This window comes from the organism of the source record quoted next, unplaced genomic scaffold, assembly GCF_019419815.1.
Source record: "Pyrus x bretschneideri cultivar Hongxiangsu unplaced genomic scaffold, Pyrus_bretschneideri_v1 Contig75, whole genome shotgun sequence".
Taxonomy (NCBI): domain Eukaryota; kingdom Viridiplantae; phylum Streptophyta; class Magnoliopsida; order Rosales; family Rosaceae; genus Pyrus; species Pyrus x bretschneideri.
In genome coordinates, this window is record NW_025999815.1 from 439,600 (window position 1) to 463,363 (window position 23,764).

General features: G+C 38.1%; 1 protein-coding gene across 1 annotated transcript; it reads right to left on the minus strand.

Moving 5' to 3' along the window:
• Window positions 1-3,745: 3,745 nt before the first annotated feature.
• On the minus strand, window positions 3,746-15,273 carry LOC103965536 (xanthine dehydrogenase 1). Its single transcript, XM_009378605.3, has 14 exons — window positions 14,965-15,273; window positions 13,851-13,950; window positions 13,645-13,753; window positions 10,906-12,408; window positions 10,390-10,632; window positions 9,887-10,201; window positions 8,561-8,800; window positions 7,785-8,069; window positions 7,454-7,675; window positions 7,007-7,168; window positions 6,218-6,352; window positions 5,481-5,717; window positions 4,626-4,799; window positions 3,746-4,189 (listed from the first exon to the last, which is right to left on the minus strand). The coding sequence occupies exons 1-14, from the start codon at window positions 15,101-15,103 to the stop codon at window positions 3,947-3,949; spliced, it is 4,107 nt and encodes a 1,368-aa protein (XP_009376880.2). The 5' UTR covers window positions 15,104-15,273; the 3' UTR covers window positions 3,746-3,946.
• Between the last annotated feature and the right edge of the window lie 8,491 nt (window positions 15,274-23,764).

A 23,764-nucleotide genomic window follows, 5' to 3' on the forward strand; every position in this document is an offset into this window, starting at 1 on the left:
TTTGGAGTCATAAATAAATGCAAATTCATCTAAATCAAGTTCTAGCTTCCATTTGAGTCAATTTGATTGTTTTAGACAATTTGAGTTTTTCAAAGCCATTCTGAGTCATAGTAGTCTTGTTAAGAGTATTTTAATTTAGTTTTTATGTTTTTAAGTCACTTTAGAAGGTTTTAGCAAGCCCTCCTAATCCCCGGTCTAGAACGATCCCTCACTTATCCATTCTACTACAATTGTCAAACGAGGGTTTAATTTGAGTGTCAAGTAATTCTCGCATCAGTAGACATAAGGTGGAGGTGGGGATAGAGAAGGAGGAGGTGGTGACTTGTAGACATAAGGAGGGGGAGGTGATGGAGAAGGTGGAGGTGTTGACTTGTATACATAAGGAGGAGGAGGAGGAGATGGTGAGGGGGTGGTGGTGGTGGTGATTTATAAATGTGAGGAGAGGGGGGGGGGGGAGGAGAAGGAGGTGGTGGTGACTTGTAGATATAAGGAGGGGGAGGTGAGGGAGATGGTGGTGGTGGGGATTTGTACACATAAGGAGGGGGAGGTGAGGGAGATGGTGATGGTGGAAAGTTATAAATATAGGGAGGTGGGGGTGATGGAGGAGGAGGCGGTGGTGACTTGTAGACATAAGGAGGGGGACGTGAGGGAGGTGATGGTGGTGGAGATTTTTAAATAAAGGGAAGTGGAGATGATCGTGATGGAGGAGGTGGTGATTTGTAGTAGTAAGGCGGTGTTTCTTGAGGATAATGTGGCGGTGCCGATGACTTGTAGGAATAGGGTGGTAGGTATGAAGATGCAGGTACTGGTGTTGATGAAGAAACATAAGGCTTGTTACAACTGGCTGCTACATTGGTGGCTATCAAGCATACAGCTAAGGCATAAGCCAGGCTTATTTTTGAGCAAAACCCTAAACCCTTTTGGGACTCGTATCTCTTCGACTTCAAGACCACAGGGTTGTTTGTAAGTGACAACTGAAAGAGATTCACAGCTTATATAGTGATCCCTTCAATCACAGGAGCATTTGTTTAATGTTAAATGAAGTTTCCAACCTGTAGGGTAGTAAACCACTGGAGACAAATTAAGTCGTGCAAATCATCTCATGTCTTTGTTCAAATATTAAACAATTAGGTAATGGGTTCCCATTACTCATTAGGCTTGCACAATAAGGGTCTTCATGCAAATCTACTTGAAAATAGTCTTAGACTAAATCATGTAGAATAGCCTATTATGGAGAAAAATAATTGGGCACATATTATTAAAAAACCAATTACAACTTTGTTTTTTTTTTTTTTAACAAACAATATTATCTACACTAAGAGGAAGGGGTGGGCTAAGCCTCGCAATGAACTAGTAATAAGGTAGTTCAAATTCCTCTTTGGCGAGAACTGAATTTAAAATCTCTCACTTACATGTGAGGATGAATACCACTTGACCGTAGTACTAGATCGCAGAATTATAACTAGTTGACATTGAAATTCTTGTGCAATATTTCTGAATTTGTAAGAGGAAGCAGTTGACGTTAGGTTTTCTTAATTAACAAATTTTCCTATGGAACTTGGAATGTATCAACTGGGTTGGTGTTAAATTAAAATAAATCAATTTTATAAACAACTGTGGTTGATACCCCATATATTCTAGTACTTCATTGTCGTTTCATTGCCCAAAAATACCAAATGCCTTGCGTATATTTTATAACCATAAAGTTTTTTTAAGTCAATTTTGTAAAGTACAACTAGCAGAAATATGATGATAGCAAGCATGAATTCGTTTGAATGTACTTTTAAAATGACTAAAAACGATTTTAGGGAAAATATTTTTGGGTTCCAAAATCACTTAAAGTGTTTTCTAGAAGAAACACAGGTTATGTGTTTTTTCCAGAAAGCATTTTAAGTGTTTTTTCATAATTTACTTGCATCTTTACTAAAGAATGGTTTTAAAAACATTTTCATCAAAAGCGTTTTCAATCATTTTAAAAACATATCCAAACGAGTTCATAAACTCACAAGACCAGTTCAATCAAGGTTCCCAAAAAATTACCTCCCCAAACATTCAAATAAATTTTAAATTTGGCGTTTACATGTTTGTATAATTACAGCACAAGATCATATAATACTAGAGTATTTTATAACTGATTAGGTTTGAAATTGAAGGCATTGTCCGTCACACAAAATTAAATTTCTTGACACAGCGATGATTTGAACTAATTTAATATATGAAAGGAAGAATTTGAACTTGTAACGGATAGTACGAACATATATTCTAGAAAAGGCCCAGTCCAAATAGTCATTACTCATTAATCAATATGCCCCATAAGCTACATTAAGCTTTTCCAAATTGTCCCTTGAAATGTTTCTGCATATCAATATTCCAACCGAATTACTATTTTGATATTAACAATTTTATATTATAGGAATTCTGACTTTTGCAATTCCACATGCATGTATGTACTGAAACGATGATGTCAATCCGAGTATATTTTTTCCTCTCCCTGCCCTCCAATTTAAATATACGAAAAGAAATTAGTTTGCTCCAAAAATATCATGTATGTGATAGTTAATTATCTCTATTATTTTATAACAAATGATGTAAGCAGAGAAGAGAATCGAACTCAAAACTGCTCAATAAATTCTCTTAACTTATTGATTATTTCATGTGACGAGCTTTCTGAGGCTCCTTCAGGGGCAGGGTCGATCATGTTAAGGACAAGAGGGGGCACGCACACCCCACCCCCTCCCGTTCAAGTGTTTGGGTGGGAGAAAAGTCGTCTAAGGGTATGTTTAAATAGCAATAGGTTTATGTTGCTTGATATATTGAATCAAACTAGGATGAATAATAATCAACTAACTACCACCACCAACACTATCACTCACTCCTCATTCAAAACCACCAAAGGTAGATATAACATAAAAAAGTTTAATTGCAAACTTCGTTCGGTAGCTCACGAATAAGAAACAGATGAAAGAGGAGAATAGTTTACCATAACAATAAAAGTCTCGTTAACCCTCTCTCCTTTCATACGTCTAATAAAAGGTGTTATACATATATGATTTATCTCTTTGTTTACTATAACAATATTGACCTAAAAACAATTAAATAGCACAAAGGGTGGGGGATGCACGCTAACTAAGCACACAATGGGGTATGGGTTGACCAATTGCTCGACAAAATGGCTCACTTAAAAAAATTGAATTTTTTGGCACTCACTATGTATGGAATTCCACAAGACCTGCATCTGCTAATGCTTAGCTATGCGTCCAGCGAACTAACTTTTTAGCTTCGCCCCTGCTGACAAAGGGTACCAATGTTCTACATCTTTAGTACACTATATTCTCTGAACTTTTTAACTTTTTATATTTACTTTTTTTAATTCAAGTTTATGGGTTAATTAACATGGTTTTACATTTGCATCATAACAACTGCTATATACAAAATTTGGACCACAAGAAATTGTTGTAGGTAGAAGTACATAAAATCAACAAAATAAAAGTGGGTCTCAAGTAATGTACCAAGATAAGCTAGTTTTTGTTTTTGTTGGGAAGAAGATAAGGTAGCTATCTATAATATCACATTGTTCGCTTTATAGATTGATAAATAAAACATGTAAGTCCAATGCCTACATGTTCATTGGAAAATGTCATGCATGATAAATGATATGAGTAGATTACAAAGGGAGCTGTTATAGCACAAACATAACGCTTAACTGTAATTTCAGTAAGCTAATCAACGGGCATAAACAACGGAATAAGTGCAGAAGCCGAAATCATTACCCATTTGAATATCGTCTCCTTAAAAATTCCGTATGAGTATACATCTCATGTAAACCAAAAATATTACAATTTACATGCATCTGTTGTAATTGGCTAAAAACATGAGAGACCGAACAGTCTAGCACAAGTCCGATACCAGTCGTATAGACGAAATACAGGAAAGCAGAAATTAGTAATCAAACGCTAAGCTTGGCGCGGAAATCTGTGCTTACAAGTGGTTCAATAATTTCGTCTAAGCAGGCCATCCGTATCCGTTCAGGTGTCGCGGGATTATCAAGTGGAAACCACTCATTAGACCCTACTTCTGCTCTTGCAGCTATTATGGCGTCTTTGATGGCGAAGAAGACGGCTGATGCCAAGAAAAATGGTGGCTCACCAACAGCTTTACATGAGTGGATGGCCTTCACATTTGGATGGCCCTGTCAATTAGTAAAGGAAACAACAAACAAGTCAGCAGAAAGAATCATTAACGTACGCTGGGTGGCCGAGTAAATTCGATCTCAATAAATACAATTGTTAAGCAAAGAATTAAAGCTTTTCCAAACAGAAGCTAACTATCCTATCCAATTAACTGACTCAAAAGGAAACCTTTCCTCCACCCAACTAACCATTTTCATAGTTTTCTATCACTGCATCCCAAAAACACGAAGCACACGAGTTACCACTCAATGGAAGCCTCAAGTAGTTCAAAGGACATTCACCAACCACAAAACCCACGCTACTTGCTAATGAAAGACAAATTAACCCAAGGACATTCATTGACTTCTAGAACTGCACCCGTAATACTTGTAGACAAATTACCTTCCAGAGTAACCTTTAATTGGATAACATGCTCTTCTAAAGGAATCAGCATACCTTCAGAAGTGAAACGCTGAATTTGAAGGGGACATCATTAATGGAAGGAATCTTGTAACTTCCCGGCCCAGATGTGTAGAGGCAACCGGGTGAGATCCATTTATGAGCAGGATCGCCCCACTTTAGTTCTTCTAGAGCTACCCATCCCAAACCTTGTACAAATGCTCCTTCAATCTGCATAAGAAACATAATATTTATTGTGGTCGAATTGAAATAAATCACCAAGTTCAACCACCCCCTCCCCCATTTCGTAAACAAGACTAGAAAAACAGCAAGATTGGAAGTCTGAAACTAGATCGGGATCCAGGAGTTTGTTAGCATCTGCATTAATTTAGTTGACTGATGTAACAAGAGATCACAAATACACTGAATAGTTTACCACATAAAATGGAAATGTTCTCTTTCTAGGCAAGTGCTTATATTGTATGAAACGTAGGCCAGAGATCAGACTGATTATTAACTCGTCTCTTGCCAGATAAATGGTTATGTTGTCATACTGTGAATCTGGACTACACATTCTGACAAGAATCAATCTCTCTTTCACTCTAACGTATTCGTATTTATGTGTCTATGTATATCTATATTTATGCAACATTTAGCATCAGTTCTAGCCCGACTTATTCCTATTGAAACAAAGCATACCCCAACACAGGATTACTAAACATAACTTAAGAATACCAGATGCAGTTCTGTTCATGAAATATAGCCCGTTGCAAGTTTGCAACATAGAGATCCCTTAAAAAAGGGCTTCAGTAAGCATTGTTTGAGATAGTGCTAAACTTTCCATATCTTGAGGATCTTTACTGATAAATTAAATAATGATACTAAAAAGAAAAATGGAGAAAGAAAAAACACCTGCCCAACATCAATTGCGGGGTTGAGAGAGTAACCAAGATCCAAGAATATGTTAGCCGTTCTAGTGTGAAAATCTCCAGTCAATGTATCAATTTCAACCTCAGCAAAAGCAGCCCCATATGTGAAGTAGTTGAATGGGTTCCCTTTACCAGTTGTCCAATCAAAGCCAATTTCCGGTGTAATGTAAAACCCATGAGCAGAAAGATCTATCCGTTCCACATAGCATGCACTTGCCAGCTGACAATAATTATGAAACACAAAGCTAACATAAGTTTTGTACCATTAGAAATTCTCAGTGCAAAATGCTCACATAAGAGTCCATGTATGGTTTAGGGTTCAGGATTCAGGGGAGGAAAATGTTCGCAGAAGTTTGTGACTGATAAAATATTATAGATCACCCTAAGGTATTAGCAATTAATAACCCATGCAACAAAAACTTTATCTTGGAACATTTAAATCTTACTGACCGTCATTTTCAGTTTATTTTTGGATATATAATTGATGGCCTAACAATTTTATTGATTTACTTCTAATCATGCACAATGTTTTTCTCCTCTTTTTTGCGTTGGGATTATAATTAACTTCTTTGTTTTGGAACGCTCCTGGTGAGTAAATGCCAAAGCATCCTAAATGCTACAGTCATTTGCTCCTCATGAGAACGAAGGATATAAACTTGTATGAAAGACACGATTACCAAATTACGGAACAGTATTTGGAAACTATGAGAGAAAGAGTACCTCGGCAAAAGAGCTGAAATTTTTCTGTGAAGCAATAGGCTTCATACGTGCCTTAATTTTCTCACATGCATCTAGAACTGCAGCTCCATACATGTCAGAACTTGCAGAAGCTGCTGTTGGCGTTGCATTAGGAACCTAGTTTATTAATCCAACAAAATACGAGCATGGGGATCATCAGCTTTGTAGGGCATATATAAAAAATAAAACAGCAGAAACGGAAGGGAATATAAACCAGTTATTCACACCTATTAATTTGTTAAAATATTTATTTCAAAAGCCATTCAATCTTAAGTGCTACAGAGAATTACAGGCTCTAATTCGTACACACATTCTTGTAAATTTTACTATTATCCAACACATTTCAACATCAACTGCAGAAACAGCACTCTAGCAACTTCCTTGATATAATAATGCATAAACTTGTGGAGAACGTGGAATCCTACATAGGGAGTTATGAGCCTTACTACATATTAATCTATAAAGTCCTGACACTCTCCATCCGTTGCAATTGGTTGAATTGGATGGTCTAATTCTAACAAAGCTTAAGAGTCCCTTTAGGACAATCACAGGTATCCTAAAGAACCATAAAACAGCAGAAACGGGAACGGCCCCTTGCCCTTTAGGCAGCAATAAGAGATCCAAAGTGTGCACAAGGTTTCCATTCCATATGACATATATAATAAATTGATACACCTATTACATTATCTTTAGCTTGGATGAATAAACGAGGTGCAAAATCTAACCGCCAAACCAAAGTTCCCCATAAGGAAATGGAACACTGTCAATTACCTTGTCAGTACTTGTCTCCGAAATAAAGACAGAACCGAGAGGGATATTGAAGGCGGAAGCAGCGACCTGAGCAACTTTTGTATGTAAACCTTGCCCCATCTCTACACCTCCATGTGAGACTAAAACAGTTCCGTCTGTGTAGACATGAACAAGAGCACCTGCCTAAGAGTCATTTAAGAACGCCTCATCAGGATTCTAATAGCATGATTGCATAGCGTATAGAAATGAAAATCAATTATAGGCAAAAGATTGGATAGGGTGTTGGTTCTACCCATGCGTCCCGGGTTTGAAACTCCTCCCTTCCCTTAATTATTGTACTATGTTCAAACCCTCCCCACTCCCCTTATAAAATTGTTCTAAAAAATAAGATAGTAAAAAATCCTTTTGTCCAACCTGTATTTTTCTAACAGTTTTATAGCGAAAAAAACATGGCTTATGAAAACTTACCTGGTTCATAAACTTTGACGTAAAGGCTATGCCAAATTTTGTTGGAACCATGGCAATACCACGCTTCCGCCACCGATTTTGAATATTAAATTGGTCAACTTCGTAGCGAGCCTTTGAAAATTCACAAGATGACTTCAGTTGATTCCAGAGCGGACCCAATGTGCAGTGTTTAAGTTGTTGACCATAATGCAATATTGATCCTTCACCTTGAAAATTAATTTCCTGAAACAAATTTATATAACAAGCTCAAATTAAGAGGAATGTGGTGCTTATGAACTGAAGGTACAACTGCAACATAAGGAATACAACATAATAAAATTTCTTAACGTACCTTTATCTCTTCTGGGCTTTTTTTGAGTTCTGCAGCAATCCTCTGAATCCAATTTTCCACAATAATCATACCTTGAGGACCACCAAATCCTCGAAAAGCAGTGTTACTTGGAATGTTAGTGAAGCAAACCCTTCCTACAATCCTCACATTTGGAATCTCATAGACGTTATCTGAGTGAAACATAGCACGTTCAAGTACGGGAAGAGACAAATCTAGCGAATTTCCAGCATTATTGTAGATTTCAAGATCCAGTGCCAACACCTTGCCCTCATTTGTAAATCCAACCTGTGTAAAAGCATATATGAAATCAATACTTTTCTTTCATTCTATCACATGTGATGTAACTTCAACAAAGAAAAAAATGAAATCCAACTAAACAATAATAGCATAATTGACCTAAACCCTAAACCTAAACCTTCTCCCTCTTCTCCATTTTTTTTCCTTGAATTAAAGGAGTATTTCATATTTCTCTTCGCCTAATCAAAGTTAAATCAGGTAATAGAATTTTGTACAAGGTAAATGAACCATAGAAGGGGCCAAATTGTTAATGCTTGATACTAAAGTCCCACTGTGTATTTTGTGGCATGAATAGTCTTTTCTTAATTTCTTTTATATAGCAGCGCTTGTCCGTTGTCACTTATTTGACAAAAGAAAAAGGAACCAACAATTTGAACAAACGAAAAAGAGGTACTGCTAACATCAGATTGTAAAACCTATGAGCAGGACATAAATGTGGTGATCCAACAGAAAATACAATTACAGTAACAGAAGTAAACCTTGTACTTTCCGAGAAAGCTATGGCGTTGTCCAGTTATCATCATATCTGTATCACGGTCTAATGTAATTTTAACTGGACGATTTAACAGATATGCTGGAACCGCGGCTGCAGCAGCAATGAAAGCTGACCTAGTCTCCTTGCCGCCAAAACCACCACCAATGCGCTTAGTTTTACAAACGACTTTCGACATTGGAAGACCAAGAACATGAGAAACGTATTTCTGGTGCTTCTGAGGGGCCTGCAGATTGATGATTTCGTTTTACATTGCATTAGAAAATTAAGTACTAAAATAAAGTCATAGACATTCAATTGACACTGGTCCCTAACAAACTTTTTCCAATCATCACATAAATACTTGTAATACATACAACCAGTACTTAGGAACAATAGTAATTGAAGAAAGGGGGGAGGGAGAGAGAGGTAATGTGTCTATGCACCAATATAAAAGAAGCGACTGGAAAGCTAAGTATGGAGCGTTAAAACGCTACCAAAGTAACTGGGAAAATAGAAAGGTCCATAAAATCTTTCAAGAGTTTTGGGAGGAGGTTAAGGTGGCTAAGTGTAAGGTTATTCCACCAGGGTATTCAACTTAAAAGCTGAATCACACTAGCGTCGGTCTTAGACCTGATGAACATGATACAATTTGGCTAATTAGTCTATGCAATGTGGCAACTCAAATCATCTCCAAGGTATCATCCAATAGGTTGAATGGGATCGGCGGTACTATAACTTCAATGCACATATCTGCTAGTTCAGAAAATAAATATGGTTGTATCAAGAAGAGGTCAATTTCCACTAGTCAACTATGTTCTTGAGCATCTCCTCATGAAGAAAGGGACGCTCTAGCTGCTTGGCTAGAGATGGGAAGGGTGGATCGATTTGGGAAATATTGGGCTTGCAGGTTAACTTTGGAACCCAAAAGTGCCTGCTTCAACGATATCAAAGATAGAGTGGGTTTTAGGGACAGCAGATAGGGCACTGGGTTTTAGGGAGCTATTCTGCTGTAATTCTGAATTAATTGCCCAGCCAGGAGCATCACATACTTACCCAAGTGGGGGAAGGATGTCAAACATGTGGCTAATGTAATTGACCCATTCACTCGACGCTTTGCAGTATTCAATGGAAGACGAGAAATGTTGAGCTATGCTTTGTCAATATGAGGATCAAGCGCTTTTAAAAGCACCTTTGAGTAAAACAGGATGTCCTCTTTTTCATAAGAAATAAAACCTTATCAAAAGAGGAAAAAGGTACAACTTAAGACTCCCATTTCCGTCATATCTAAATTGGTTGAAGAAGCAATTCTTTCAGGGCGTTTCTAACATACCTGAGTGGATGAGATCATATGAACTTCATTGCCACCATCCACTGTCCATACCACACTGCTATTTGGCTCCAAATAGAAGTGTTCCTGTCCGCCGACTCGAACTTCCCCCTCTATGACATGGTCACATTGACTTGATTGAAAGCAAATATCCACATCCCCTTTCCTAAAACACCTCTCCGTATTCGGATGGAAACTTTTGGCATCAATGGCATCCTGTATTGATAAGATGGCTGGTTGCTCTTCATACTCAACATGAACCTTCCTCGCTGCTAGTTTTGCATTCTCATGTGTATCAGCAACTACCACTCCTATAACCTGCATAAAATGTTGAATAACACCAAGGATAAATTCCTAAAAGAGGATAGCAGGGTTGCATAGCACCAAATGTACCACGCAAGAAAAAATCCTACATAGCCTTGGATGCATGCAGGAGAGAGAGAGAGTGAGAGAGAGAGAGAGAGAGAGAGAGAGAGAGCGAGAGAGAGAGATTTTAACCATCATACCTGACCTACACAAGTGACAAATTCTGAAGCAAATAGTTCCTCGTCTTCAACAACTGGTCCAATGTTATTATCAGCTGGAACGTTCTTTGCTAAATATATGCCTGCAAACCCAGGTGATAACTTTGCTTCAGAATCATCGATTGAACATATACGAGCGTGAGGCTTTCTGCTGAGTATTAAAGCAGCGTGTAAACAATTAGGAGGCAATGGTGTGTCATCAGCATATTCCGCTTCTCCTGTAACCTGGTAGAAATTATCGTATCAATACCAACACCATACTGCTACTCTCTACGAGAAAATTTTCATGTACCGTGCACAGATTTATACCAATTTCCAAATAAAAAGGACCTTCACGCCATTTAATTTCACATTAGCAATACATAAAATAATTGCGCCGTCCAACTCTCAAATGTTAATTACAAACTTCGGTAGTATAGGCCCAAAACAATACAAATTTGAATAACTGGTATATCAAAAAAATTAAAAAACAGTTTGCCAGTATATCCAAGAATATACCTGAAGTCTTGCTGATAAATGAACCTCGGGAGACCCAACAGCTGTCCCACATTTTATAACTTCATAATCTTGAGATCCTATAACAGGTGGCCGGTGAAACGATTGTACAGCAGAAAGATGAGATAATGGTACACTCTCTTTAATGCATTGCTTCCCTTCCATTTGATGAGAAACCCAAAGAAAAAATTTGAAGAAAAAGCTAACACTCAATGATCTACGAAACTCCACCATTCCACCAGGAGCATCATCCTTGAGCAATACATCTTCTTGCAGGACTTTCAAGGCACCCTGCAACATCTCCTGGTTCCAACTCTTCCCAATGAGAAAATTTTTCGTTCTTTTTGCAGAAAGAGAGAGTCGAGCAACTCCACCATAAGCAATGGACGCATCAGACACAACCCAGCCATCTCTGTCCTCAAGATGAACACGAATCCCAGCATTCACAATTGCAATATCATCGTCCCTTCTGTGAGCTTGCTTATACTCTTTCACATACTCGAAGGACCTAGTCCAAGGTAAAAATACAGAGAGTAAAATTTCACCACTGGCCAGATCCACCTTTCGGTAATCCAAGAAAAAGTTCTCTGCCAGTGTCATTCTAATATTCCCTTTGCAATCAATAATCTGAAATTTCGCTCTAGAGGCCATCCAAAGAGGGTTCAAGTCTGATATTGGACTGGCTGTACAGATATTTCCACCCACAGACGCAACATTTCTTATCTGCACCCCAGCAAACCATTTTAATTGTTCAACAAAGGCCTTACAAGCAGAAGTTTCATGAGCTGCGCGTTCTGTTATGACCGTTCTTAGAACTTTAAGTAGTTCAGAAAGTCTTACTGCTGAACCTATCTCTATGCCATCATCCTTCACAGTCAATTTACTGAGTTCAGGTACATTTGTAACGAAAATCAAAACCTTATGTTGAATTTTTTTCAACCTCATTTCAATTCCCACCTCTGTATTGCCTACCAATAATTTTGCATCAGGGTATTTTTCCTTCAATCCTAGCACTTGTTTAAGACTCAACGGTTGGAACCACTTTAATCCACCAAAACCAGTCAAACTCAAATAAGTCGATTTTCTCAATAATAGCTCAGGAGGAAAAATAAACTCCTTGTCTGTGTATGTGCTTCCATCAATTTCACTGTACGAGACAGGTGCATACCTCTCACCATGAGTGCCACTTTCATGAGTGGTGCATGAACTTTCACTTTTCAATCCACATGAACAGGGCTTTCCAGTCGAAGGGCACACAAACTCACCTCCTTCGGAGCTTAGTGAAGATGTATTAATGTATGGTGTATCATTTGTTTTGGCAAAGACACGAAAAGCATCAACAATTGGCCTGTAACCTGTGCATCTACACAAATTTCCTGCAAGACATTCTTCAATCTGCTCCTCATTAGGTGGTTTCTGACTTGACCTTAACAAGGCATAGATGGACATAATAAAACCGGGGGTGCAATATCCACATTGTGAACCATGAGATCGTGCCAATGATTCCTAAATAACATGAAAGAAAATAGGCATAGGTTAGAATCTCAATTAGGCAGGTTACGTACTTTAATGGAGGTTCCATACTCCAGACTCCTCCACCCAGGATCCTCCCCAATCTCAAGAAAAGCAATTCAGTATAACACAGTTGTCGGATAAAACATATCATGTTCCCACGATTGAGATATCATCTCTTTCGCCCGAGAAAGAGTGACTAAATCAGAAAAAAAATCTGGAGCATGAAATGGCCAATCAACTTATCGATCTAGTGGTATATATCAGTATACAGGATGAATTCCTATCTTATGCAACACAATTACAGCTAGGAATTCTTAAAGCACATTTTGGTACTGCTTACGCTGAGTGTTTGTATTTTTTCTGTGCTACTTCTATCAATGTTTCAAAACTGTATGGGATTCCAACTTTACAACTTTTGTGAGACTGTACACAATCGTGAGTGTGATTTTTAAGCCTATAAACACCTTCCATGAATTGTTGATTACAGAATATGCTAAGTGATGTAAGCCTACAAATGCCCTCACCCAATTGGGGATTACAAAATATGTACCTTAAGTTTCCTTTTTCTCCATCCAATTTCTTTTGCATGCTTCCAATCAAACTCCTTCCTATTCATGGCTGATTACTGAAATAATCCCCAGCAAGAGCACTTCGGAGTTGTTCACGAAAACAAAGTCCACCATGCAGGGGAATGGACGAAGAAATAAATGGCAGAACTTACAAAATGCAGGCCAACAGGGGAATGTATCCTTACAGCAACTCGGTTGCAGGATGCACCTTCGAGCTACTGAGTATCCCATCTATGGGGGTTGTGTGTTAAGGGCTGGGCGTTTATTAGGTTTTAGAGTGACCTGGAGGGATCTAGACTTAGCAGCAGCTAGGAATTTGATTTTCTACAAAATAATAAAGAATTGAAATCAAAACCCCAGCTCAAATGTCGTTGTTTGACCTTGGTGAAACAAATCACGTGCCCACAAGGCTTAATCCTCTTCGCAATTTAACTAAACAGAGGAATGCCTTAGGTGTTCCTCAAGGGTCCCCTTGATTTCACGTTGCAGATCCATGGTACACAGTAAGAGATAGCGTCTCTCTACCTAAACAACTCATGCCCCATGTATGAAACAAGAGATCCTACCGGCTAAACTAGGTAATGTATGCAGTATCATTCCGATTAACTTAAAAGTAATAATGGATACAAGAAGCAAAAAGAAAGGAAGCATATATTACTTGAATTGGGTGCAAGCCCTGCTTGTGGCTCCCTAGTCCTTCCACAGTAATTACATGCATCCCTTCTACAGAATACAAAGGAGCCAAGCATGCATTGACGGCATAGTGGCTGCAAAATGATTTTACAAAAGAAAATAAACAAAATATTTTCAGTCTGATCCGAATGTATGTGAGCGAATGTATATTTAAGAGAAGGGGAGACTCACAAACTTTTCTTCAGTTCTTTGTCGTAATGCGAAACCATAACAGTGCAAGCACCACAACCACCTTCACCACAGCCAAGCTTTGTCCCCGTCAAACCTATATCTGTATTGTCGAAAAGGCCATCGAACCTAATTAGGTGTTTTTTGACATAAAGAACCAAAGTGGACAACAAAATCTGAAAGAAATCAGCAATTAAGAATGTAAAAGATGCAGCGCAAAAAATATTGACCATTATGACATTTATGACATTTATTAACAGCAATCAGCTCCGTAGTTCAAGAATACTCTTCTTTCTTATATAAAAGAAACTACAACACAAGGGACAAGGCAATCCCTAAACCACGCCCGAGTTCCAAACTAAAGAACGACAAAGCAGAAGACACCAAATGAAAACAAAACAAAAGAACAAACTAATACACAACCTTAAAACATGATTAAATGAAGTCCATAAGAATGTCCAGAAACAAAGTATGTACTACAAACGGTCTGCATGCATCATCCCGCCTAGCGCCTAGCGGCCTAAAAATTTCCTATTACTCTCCATCCAAACAACCCAAAATATCTCCAAGATAGTCCATCTTCAATGCATCATTCCCCCTTCCTCCCTTGGATAAAACTTAGGCTTCTCACAAAGTAATGCATTAAAAGATTCCGGGGTTGCCCAAACTAGACTCCCTAATCATCCACAAACAGTAGGCATCAGGATCAACGGAGCATTAAGCAATCTAAATATTCGGCATCCATTGACCTTCCAAACTGCACGAGAGGGGCGAAAACAGAACTGGACTAGTCTACCAGAAGAACCATCCATTGATTTCCACGCAAACTCATCCATCAGTTAACTCTCGAATTCCAAAGTGATTGAAGTTTCTTAAGAAAAACCAAAATCTCAAGACAAAGGAAAGGACCAAAGACAACCAAAGACACAAACACAAATAGGAATACAAGAACTATGGCATCTTGTAACAACAACAAAACAAACTAAACAGATTACAAGACCAAACTAATCTGAACTTTTTCTCTTCCCACTTTTCCTGGCAATCAAACAAACAAAACTAGCAAAACCAAGTTGCAATTACAATTAAAAAGATAAAAGGAAATGATCAAAAATCATACCTCTGAGATACTCGAGAAGGCTCAAATGGGCCAACCCGTCAGGCAAAACTCTTCGAACTCCATTGACATACAGTATGGCCTCTTTTGAGTCCTCCTCCGATTGTTCCAGCTCCTCCTCTTCCTTCTTCAACGATCCCATAATTTTGTTTTCTGTGTTTTTTCAATTCCTCAGAACCCAATTAACTTCAATCTATGTAGTTTCTTTGTATGTGAGAGACAGAGACAGAGACAGAACTGGGGGAGAAAAATACGAAATGAAACAGTAGAGACAGAGGAATCAAAGTTCCGTGTTCAGATTCTCATAGAATAGGATCCGTCGTACACCGCACGCAAGCAGTATGCCGGTGTGTGGTTCAATTTCTGCGATTTTTTTATTTTTTTCAAATAATAATTTTATTATTAGATTAAATGTTAAATTAACCATTAACTAAAAATTAAATCCCATGCAAACTTAACATTTTTCTACTATTATAATAAATGATCACTTATTTCTGCAATTTTCTTCTCACTCCTCCTTTTCTTTTTCTTTTTTATTGGGATAAAAATAGAATCACATTTAGTCAAAAAGCATGATTTTGACAAAAAAATAAAAATGAATGCACAAGTACACTCTACAGTAAGTAACTCGATCTTGAAAGAAAAGTACTAAAAACAGAAGTACTGAAACTAGAAGGTGTAATTAGGAGTACTGAAACTAGAAGTTTCTAACAAAAAATGTTTGTTTAAAGTATAATAATTAGTGCTCATTTAATTCATTTAATAAAGTTTTCAACTGACAAGTATATTTTGTCACATTCTGGTTTGGGCTCCATTATATCCCGAGCTTGACTCTGTCATAGCACAATATTATCCGTTTTGGGCCCCGATTACACCTTCACGGTTTTGTTTCTAGGAACTCACACAAGAACTTCCCATTGGATCATCCATCTTGGAATTGCTCTCACAGCGAACTCGCTTAACTTCGGAGCTCCTTACGGAATCCGAAGCCAGTGAACTCCCATAAGGCCTCGTGCTAGGTAGAGATGAGAATATACATATAAGGCTTACATGATCCACTCCTCTAGGCGATGTGGGATGTCACAATCCACCCCTCCTTAGGGGCCCGACGTTCTCATCGGCACACATCTGGCCAGGGATCGGCTCTGATATCAAATTGTCACATCCCAACCCGGGCCCCCACCACATCCTGGGCTCGACTCCGCCGTAGCACGATATTGTCTGCTTTGAGCCCCAACCACACCCTCACGGTTTTGTTTCTGGGAACTCACACAAGAACTTCCTAGTGAGTTATCCATCCTGGGATTGCTCTTGTAGCGAACTTGCTTAACTTCGAAATTCCTTACAGAACCCGAAGCCAGTGAGCTCCCAAAAGGTCTCATGCTAGGTAAAGATGGGAATATACATATAAGGCTTACAGGATCCACTGCCCTAGATGATATGAGATGTCACATATTTTCACATATTTTATAAAATTACAATCATTACCCTTACATTATTCTATTTGACAATTATTATATTTCATTAAATACCATATCATCTTAAATCATTTAATATATTCACAGCAATTTATATAAAAATTTACCAAAACACTCAGACACTATTACCAAACACTCAACAACTTTATTTCACACCATAACAAAAGCAATTTAAAAAAAAAAAACACAGCAATACCGAACTAGCTCGTAGTCAATTTGGATTTCAAATGATTTTAACAGATTTTTTTAAATGACAAATCTCAAAAAAATTTAATAGATTTTACAATTTTATATGAATTTTGGTAGATTTATATAAAATTTCTATGAATTTGTATAGATTTCTCTCATGAATTTCTTAGAATTTAGTTGACTTCTAAACTACAAAATAAATTTCTTTCCAAATACACAATTTGAAAATAACATATCAGCATATATATGTATATATATATAAGAAAATACAAATTCAAATATGCCTTTCCTTTTCTCATTTGAATCCCAATATGTGTCGTGATGATAAGAAATCGAGGAGCTAATAACCTGAAGTGAAAAGTCAAATAATGCAAAAAAAAAAAAAAAAATCCATGTTGCAGTCCTATTAGAATAGGAATGTGATTGTGTAAATCCTAGTAGATATGGGAATGTATCTTATATTCTTATTAGGGGTAGATTACCTATTAAATGTTGTAATCCTAAAGGGTAAGGAATTAATCTTTCATACTTCTATAAATAAAGGCACAATGGGGTGGAATAACACACACTCACATTTATACATCTCTCTATTCTTCTCTCTATCGCCGCACATTTCTCTCTTTATATGGCCTCCATAATTGTTCAATAAATTATGCCTACAACACGTTATCAGCATGCTCTTGACGTTGCGTTAAAGAGAGTTTGATCTTCAATGAAGGGAGTATTACGTTTTAATCATCTTTTTATGATTAATTATTTTATTGAATTGATATACATGCTATTGATTCAATTTAATTTTTATGTGTTAAACGTGATACAACGCATTGGAGATGCAATTCCGACTTTCCAAGGAGGATCTTCGACAAATTCAAAGACTTTTGTTGTTTTATGCTCAGGTACGCTTAAAATAAAGTAAAATATTTGAAACGACCATTGAAGCATGAAAACATTTCTCATGATGCATGAACCCCCTACATTTATATTTACCTTCTGATATATATATATTGTATATGTTCATATATTTGTCAACATATATATTTGTTTCATGCATTGCACAATTAAATTGTTATGTTGAATTTGTGAGTCAAATTATATAAAATAAATTAGAAGCATATTTAGGGTTTCCTAAACCTAAGGGATTTGAACAAAAAAAAAAAAAAAAAAAAAAAAAAAAAGGGAAATTGGGCATGGTGCAGCACTCCCACTGCACCATCATTGTGCACGCCACCATCAGGCTTAAGCCTGAGGTCAATGTAATAGGCCTTAAGCCTTAAGCCTGTCTGCAATTTGACCCGAGGCCTGTTGCTCCATCTCGGACTGCACCAAACTTCTGCTTGGGCTCCACGCAGCCAAGGCCCGCAGCCTTCATCCACCAGCCCAGTCGGCTGGGCCCCTTCCCTTCGCACACATCAGCCAGCACACATTGCTAGGCTTGGTCCAAGTGGCCTGCTCATGCAGCCAGCCTTTGATGGGCTCCCCACAACAAACCCACAGCCCATTTGCGGCTGGACCCCCGTGCACCCCCTTCGACCTAGATTTGAAACCCAGCTGTGGCTAGGGGATTTTTTCCCACCCGTGGCCAGCAACCATCATTCGAGGACCTTTTAGCCTTGCTTTATACTTAAGGCACCTAAAACCGTTGATAGGAGCATATTTATGCCACTTAGCTATGTTGTTTCCTTGCATTTAGTAAGCTAATTACTACTTATTATAGTGTTTTAAGTTATTTTCGTGTGTTTGTAGGTCCTAATGGCAAAGTAGGCAAGAAAGTGCATTTTGGAGCCATTTTGAGCAGTTTTGGCATGTATTGGATAACTTAACTATGGAGCAAGGTGGATGGACGAAATTGAAGTCAATGGAGGCTAGGAACATGCCATAAATCTGGAGAAACAAGTTCAAATACAAAGAAGATAAGGAAAGAGCAAGAAATAAGGAACATTATCCAACCTTATCTTATCCTATCCTAACCAACCTTATCTTTTCCTAAATCTAGCATTATCCTATCTTATCCTATCCAAATCAGTTTGTGCCTTAATTCTAACTATTTAGAAGGGATTAGTTATACATTTAAATACATAACTCAGATTCTAGAGACCTTATCCCTTGTGTGCCACATATATGTCATTCCTTGGTGGATTGGGAGTTGTAATCCCTCTTCTGCAAAGGTGTCGCACCCTTTAGCCTTTGTTCTTCTAGAAATCTGCCCTAATATTCTTTCTAGAAGACCTCATCTACTCCTAAATGTATGCCGCACCCTCTCCATATTCTCTTTGGTTTCTGATTTCTAGAAGGTCCAAAACCCTAATCCTTTCCTCCTAGGATTGTGCAATCATTTTTCCTTCAGAAATTGTGCAAGACCTAGCCTATAAATACAAGCCTTTGCCTCAGGTTTTAATCATTCATTCACTCATTCATTCATTCATACATTCAACCATCAAACACCATAATTCACACCACATCACCCTAGTGTCGCAAGCAAGGAAGGAAGGAGAAGAGGACTTGTGCAATCTGCCATCCAAGGGAGTGCCGTGCATGCCATTGGAGTGTGGAGCGTTTTTAGGTTCTTTCTATCCTTAGTTTTAGTTTGATGTTTATCTTAATTTGGTTTTCAATTATGATGAACATGTGGAACTAATTTCTTTTTAGTTAGAGGTGAATTCGAAGCCATGATTATATGTTTTATATGAATTGATTACATCCAATTATTGTTTCTTGAGTCTTGAATGTGATTTGCTTATCTAAGTTATCAAAACTTGTTTATGTGTGTTGGTTGAGGGTCGACACTTAATTTTCATGCATGAATTTCATGCTAGAGTATAAGGGAGTTTCACGTAATAGTTATTCACTTATATTCACAAGTAGTGGAGGTTGCTAGTCACAATCATGTTAAGTGAATCCTTGGTACGAGTCTCATGCGTTTCATAGTGATGAATGCCTTGTCAATGCTTATGATTTTCACAAAACTTAATGACTTTTGATATGTATCTTTATTATACGTTTCATATAGAGAACTTGAGAAAGATAATTTGGTTGTAATGTGTATTCATTCAATTCAATGAAATAAGGAAAATCTGATGGTTAGTTATGCGATGCAATTAACTTGGGGCGTTGTCATTCATAGTCTAAAGGAATAATAATTGGAAATTGGCTTAATTTGAAGTCTTTTAAGTTGTTTTGCAATCTGTTAAGTTTAGGTTTAAATTCGTCCAAATAAACCCCCCTTGACATTGAGTTACCCCCCTTGACATTGAGTTGTGTCCTTTAGTTAGAACTAGTTTTAATCTGTCTTCATTGTTATTTTGAGTCTAAGTTAGTTAAATTTCGTCTAAGTATCCCCATAGAGTCAATTTTGTGTCTATTTGATAGTATTGAATTGTTTAGAGTCAATTTAGCTTCCTTTGAGTCAAGTTAAGCTTTATTTTCATCAAAATCACTTGTTAGGTTTAGAATTGAGTCTTTTTGATTGTTTGTTGCTGTTTTGAGTCTTTTAAGTTAGTTTAGAGTCTATAGAATCTAGTTTAGTGTTTTTAAGTCTTATTTGTGTTGATTAGCATCCCTAGTTAATCCCCGGCCTAGAACGATCCCTACTTACATATATACTACAATTGTCATCAATATGGTTTAATTTGTGTGTCAAGTTAATTTTCACATCAATCGTGCCCCCTTAACCCACAGCACCAAGCCCAAATTATTTTGGGGCTATATTTTTGACCCAATAATATTATTTTAATATTATTTTGCTTCTACAATCGACTCCGAATGGTCCCGATCTATTGAATAATTAAAAGTGACCTGCAATCCATCAATTTGATAATGAATCCAAAATTATTGACCTGAAGATCACTTTTGGATATTAACGATTCAATAATTTATTTTTATACTTTGAACCGTTGACATACTTTCATAGTCCCGAAGCACTCACACTTGAGTCCCTGAAGCAACTCAAATCCACTACACTTAAGTCAGCATATTGCATTCTGTGTTCTTGCATGAACCTCTCTTTTATGAACTAAATGTTCATAAACTAAATTGAACCTGTAGTTTCAAATTTAGTGCCTTTGAAACCCGAAGATTTCATAAAACAAATACACCCATGAAAACCCGACGTTTTTCATGAAAACCATGTCTTAGAACTCGAATGTTCTAACTTTGATGCTTATGGATGATTCATTCCCACAACACCAATCACAATCTTGTTTCCTCCAATTCGATGGATTGTCGAACTGTCACAAGTTCAATTTCCTGATTTGGACGTTTATAAGAGAAACCACTTTATGTGGGGTACAAGACGTGAATCTCCACATGACTATTACGAAGCTGAGAAACCAATGACGCCAACAATGGCATGGAAGAGCCGAATAAGCCTCGACCATGATCTTCATTCGAAGACTTATGCCCAAAGCATTACAAATGGAAATACGTCCCGATCGAGGATTCCATGGCTCTTTGGTTTGCTCCTACAGATTGTCTAATCATGAAATACATTGCTTGAAGCACACCAGAATTATGTCCATGAATGAATACAATTCTGAAGTTTATAAATCCAATCGAATTTTGACTAGAGAATACTTTTCTCGTCATTCCATGTTTCTAACTCGCTCCTAAAGCAACAAGTGTAGATAGTGGAAGTTTACCAGATTCTCGGATCTGATTACCACCACAAACGTGAGAGAAAGGTATGGACCCAGTTCGGCTGGAGTCTACCAAATAGCTCGACCCAGTTCGGTAAGCCTAACGAATGGTGATGCACTGCTTCGACAGGGATACACCGAATGGGATATTCCCTCACAATCCAATTTCGAGTTTGTTTTTACAACATATGGTAGAATCAGGGTCTGCCAAGGTGTGGCATCATGCCCGAAGCATGATCCTTGGTATAATTTGAACATCGAATTCCCATGTTCACCCCAAATAGCTTTGTTTAGCGATCATAAAGCGCAGTTTAAATGATCGCTCGAATTTTGGTAAACGTATCAAGTTTTCAGTTTTTGCCTAGGCCTATGCAATGTTGTGCGTAGCTATGTTGGTCCGCCTTGAGGCCCATTACCACCCAACCTATATGACGTTACAGTTGGTTACTGGGTACGAACCTGATGATTTTCGTATTTACGCATTTGGGTGTGCATTCCATGTTCCAAGTTGCGCCGCCGCAACATACCACCATGAGTCCTTAAAGAAGGATGTGTATCTTTTGTCGATCATGATTCTCTTTCACACTAGCTCTCTTAGAGCCCTTGCATACGATATCTTTACTACTCATTTGCGGGTGGTCACTTTAATGAGACAGTCTTCCCGCTGTTAGGGGGGGATAAGAGCGTCAACGTTCTTGTAGAACGGCACGATGTTGCGTGGACGTGACCCACTTTAACTCATCTCGATCCCCATACTGCACAAGTGTGATAAGCAAGTGCGATGAATTCTAGTTTTCAGACAGACGCATTCCTCTTATCTAGCTAAAGTGATGAGATCATATACCAGCTGCAAACATGCCTGCAAGGATAGACGTACTTAACGGACGTCGAGTAAACATCCCTGAAGGGTGTGCCGCCCTTGTTGGATGGTTCGGTGCACATGCGGATAGCCAATCAATCTCTCTTATCCTGGAGCATGACTGATCACTCAGTTCGTAGAATTCACTTCCCTAGAAGAGGAAGACACGACACAAAATGAATCTAAACTCGATCGTTGTGTCAAATCATTTCCATCTTATGAGATTAATCAGGATTTCTCCCGAGACTTAAAGTTTTTGGTCCAGTATACTAGTTTGGATGAGCTAAATGGAATTGAAATGAGATTATCATCCATGATGCTTTCACTTATATGGTAGCTATCGACATAAATGAAAAGTGACAATATCGAATCGTGTTTCGTTGATTAAATGACAACGTAGAATTGAATGGATAACTAAAGTTACAATCCAGGTCAAATCCCTTACCAAAGTGTGTATTGGACCTGTTGTTCCTACATTGCCTAAGGTAACCCTGTTATGTTACAAGTGGGAAAGGAAGAAAACTCTGGAGGAAGAGGACGTGGTCGAGGAACCTTTCATGGAAGAGGCAGAGGGAGAGGTCGACAAATCTTTAACAAGTCAACAATTGAGTGGTATAATTGTCATGAATTAGGGCACTTTCAGTATGAGTGTCCTAAGAAAGACAAGGAAGCAAAGGTCAATTATGCTGAGGCTAGTGAAGAAATGTTGCTAATGGCGTATGTAGATGCTCCAGAGGTCAAATAAGATATTTGGTTCCTCGACTCGTGGTGCAGCAATCATATGTGTGGTAAGAGGGAGCTATTTTTTGACTTTGATGAAAGTTTTAGAGAAAGTGTGAAACTAGGGAACAATACTAGTATGACTGTTTTGGGGAAAAGAAACATTAGACTACAAGTGAGTGGGATGACTCAGGTGATCACAGGGGTTTTCTATGTGCCTGCTTTGAAGAACAACCTTCTAAGCATTGGTCAACTTCAGGAGAAAGGTCTTGCTATTCTCATTAAACATGGAAGGTGCAAGATCTATCACCCTGAGAGAAGACTGATCATGGAGACCATTATGGCTGCAAACCACATGTTTATTATTGTTGCTCAGCATCAACTCAGTGTCCAGGCATGTTTCAATGCTCTCACAGATGATCCAGTTCAGCTGTGGCACTGTCGTTATGGGCACTTGAGTCTTGGTGGCTTAAAGACTCTCCAACAGAAGCAGATGGTGAGTGGACTGCCTCAGATAAAGGACTCCTCAAGAGTGTGTGAGAATTGCATGGTAGGTAAGTAGCCGAGAAACCCCTTTCCAAAAAGGAGTACCTGGAGGGCTTCTCAAAGTCTACAACTCATTCATGCAGACATATGTGGACCAATAAAGCCTGCATCCAACAGTAAGAAGAGGTATATACCGACCTTTATTGATGATTTTACTTGCAAGACTTGGGTCTATTTCCTGGTAGAGAAGTCAGAAGCTTTTTGATTTTTTAAAGTCTTCAAAAGTCTTGTTGAGAATGAGACTGATACAAGCATTAAAAGTCTGCGCACAGATCGGGGAGGGGAGTTTACATCTCATGAGTTTGTTGAATTTTGTGTTGAGAATGGGATTCAAGGACAGTTAATTGCAGCCTACACCCTGCAGCAAAACGGAGTAGTTG

Excerpts from the sequence above, each read along its gene's own strand:
- LOC103965536 (XM_009378605.3), bottom strand. The coding sequence starts at position 15,103 with ATGGGATCGTTGAAGAAGGAAGAGGAGGAGCTGGAACAATCGGAGGAG. Across the intron at positions 13,951-14,964 it reads CCTTCTCGAGTATCTCAGAG|ATATAGGTTTGACGGGGACA; the intron begins GTATGATTTTTG and ends TCGACAATACAG. Across the intron at positions 10,202-10,389 it reads TTGTCACTTGTGTAGGTCAG|GTTATAGGAGTGGTAGTTGC; the intron begins GTATGATGGTTA and ends CATTTTATGCAG.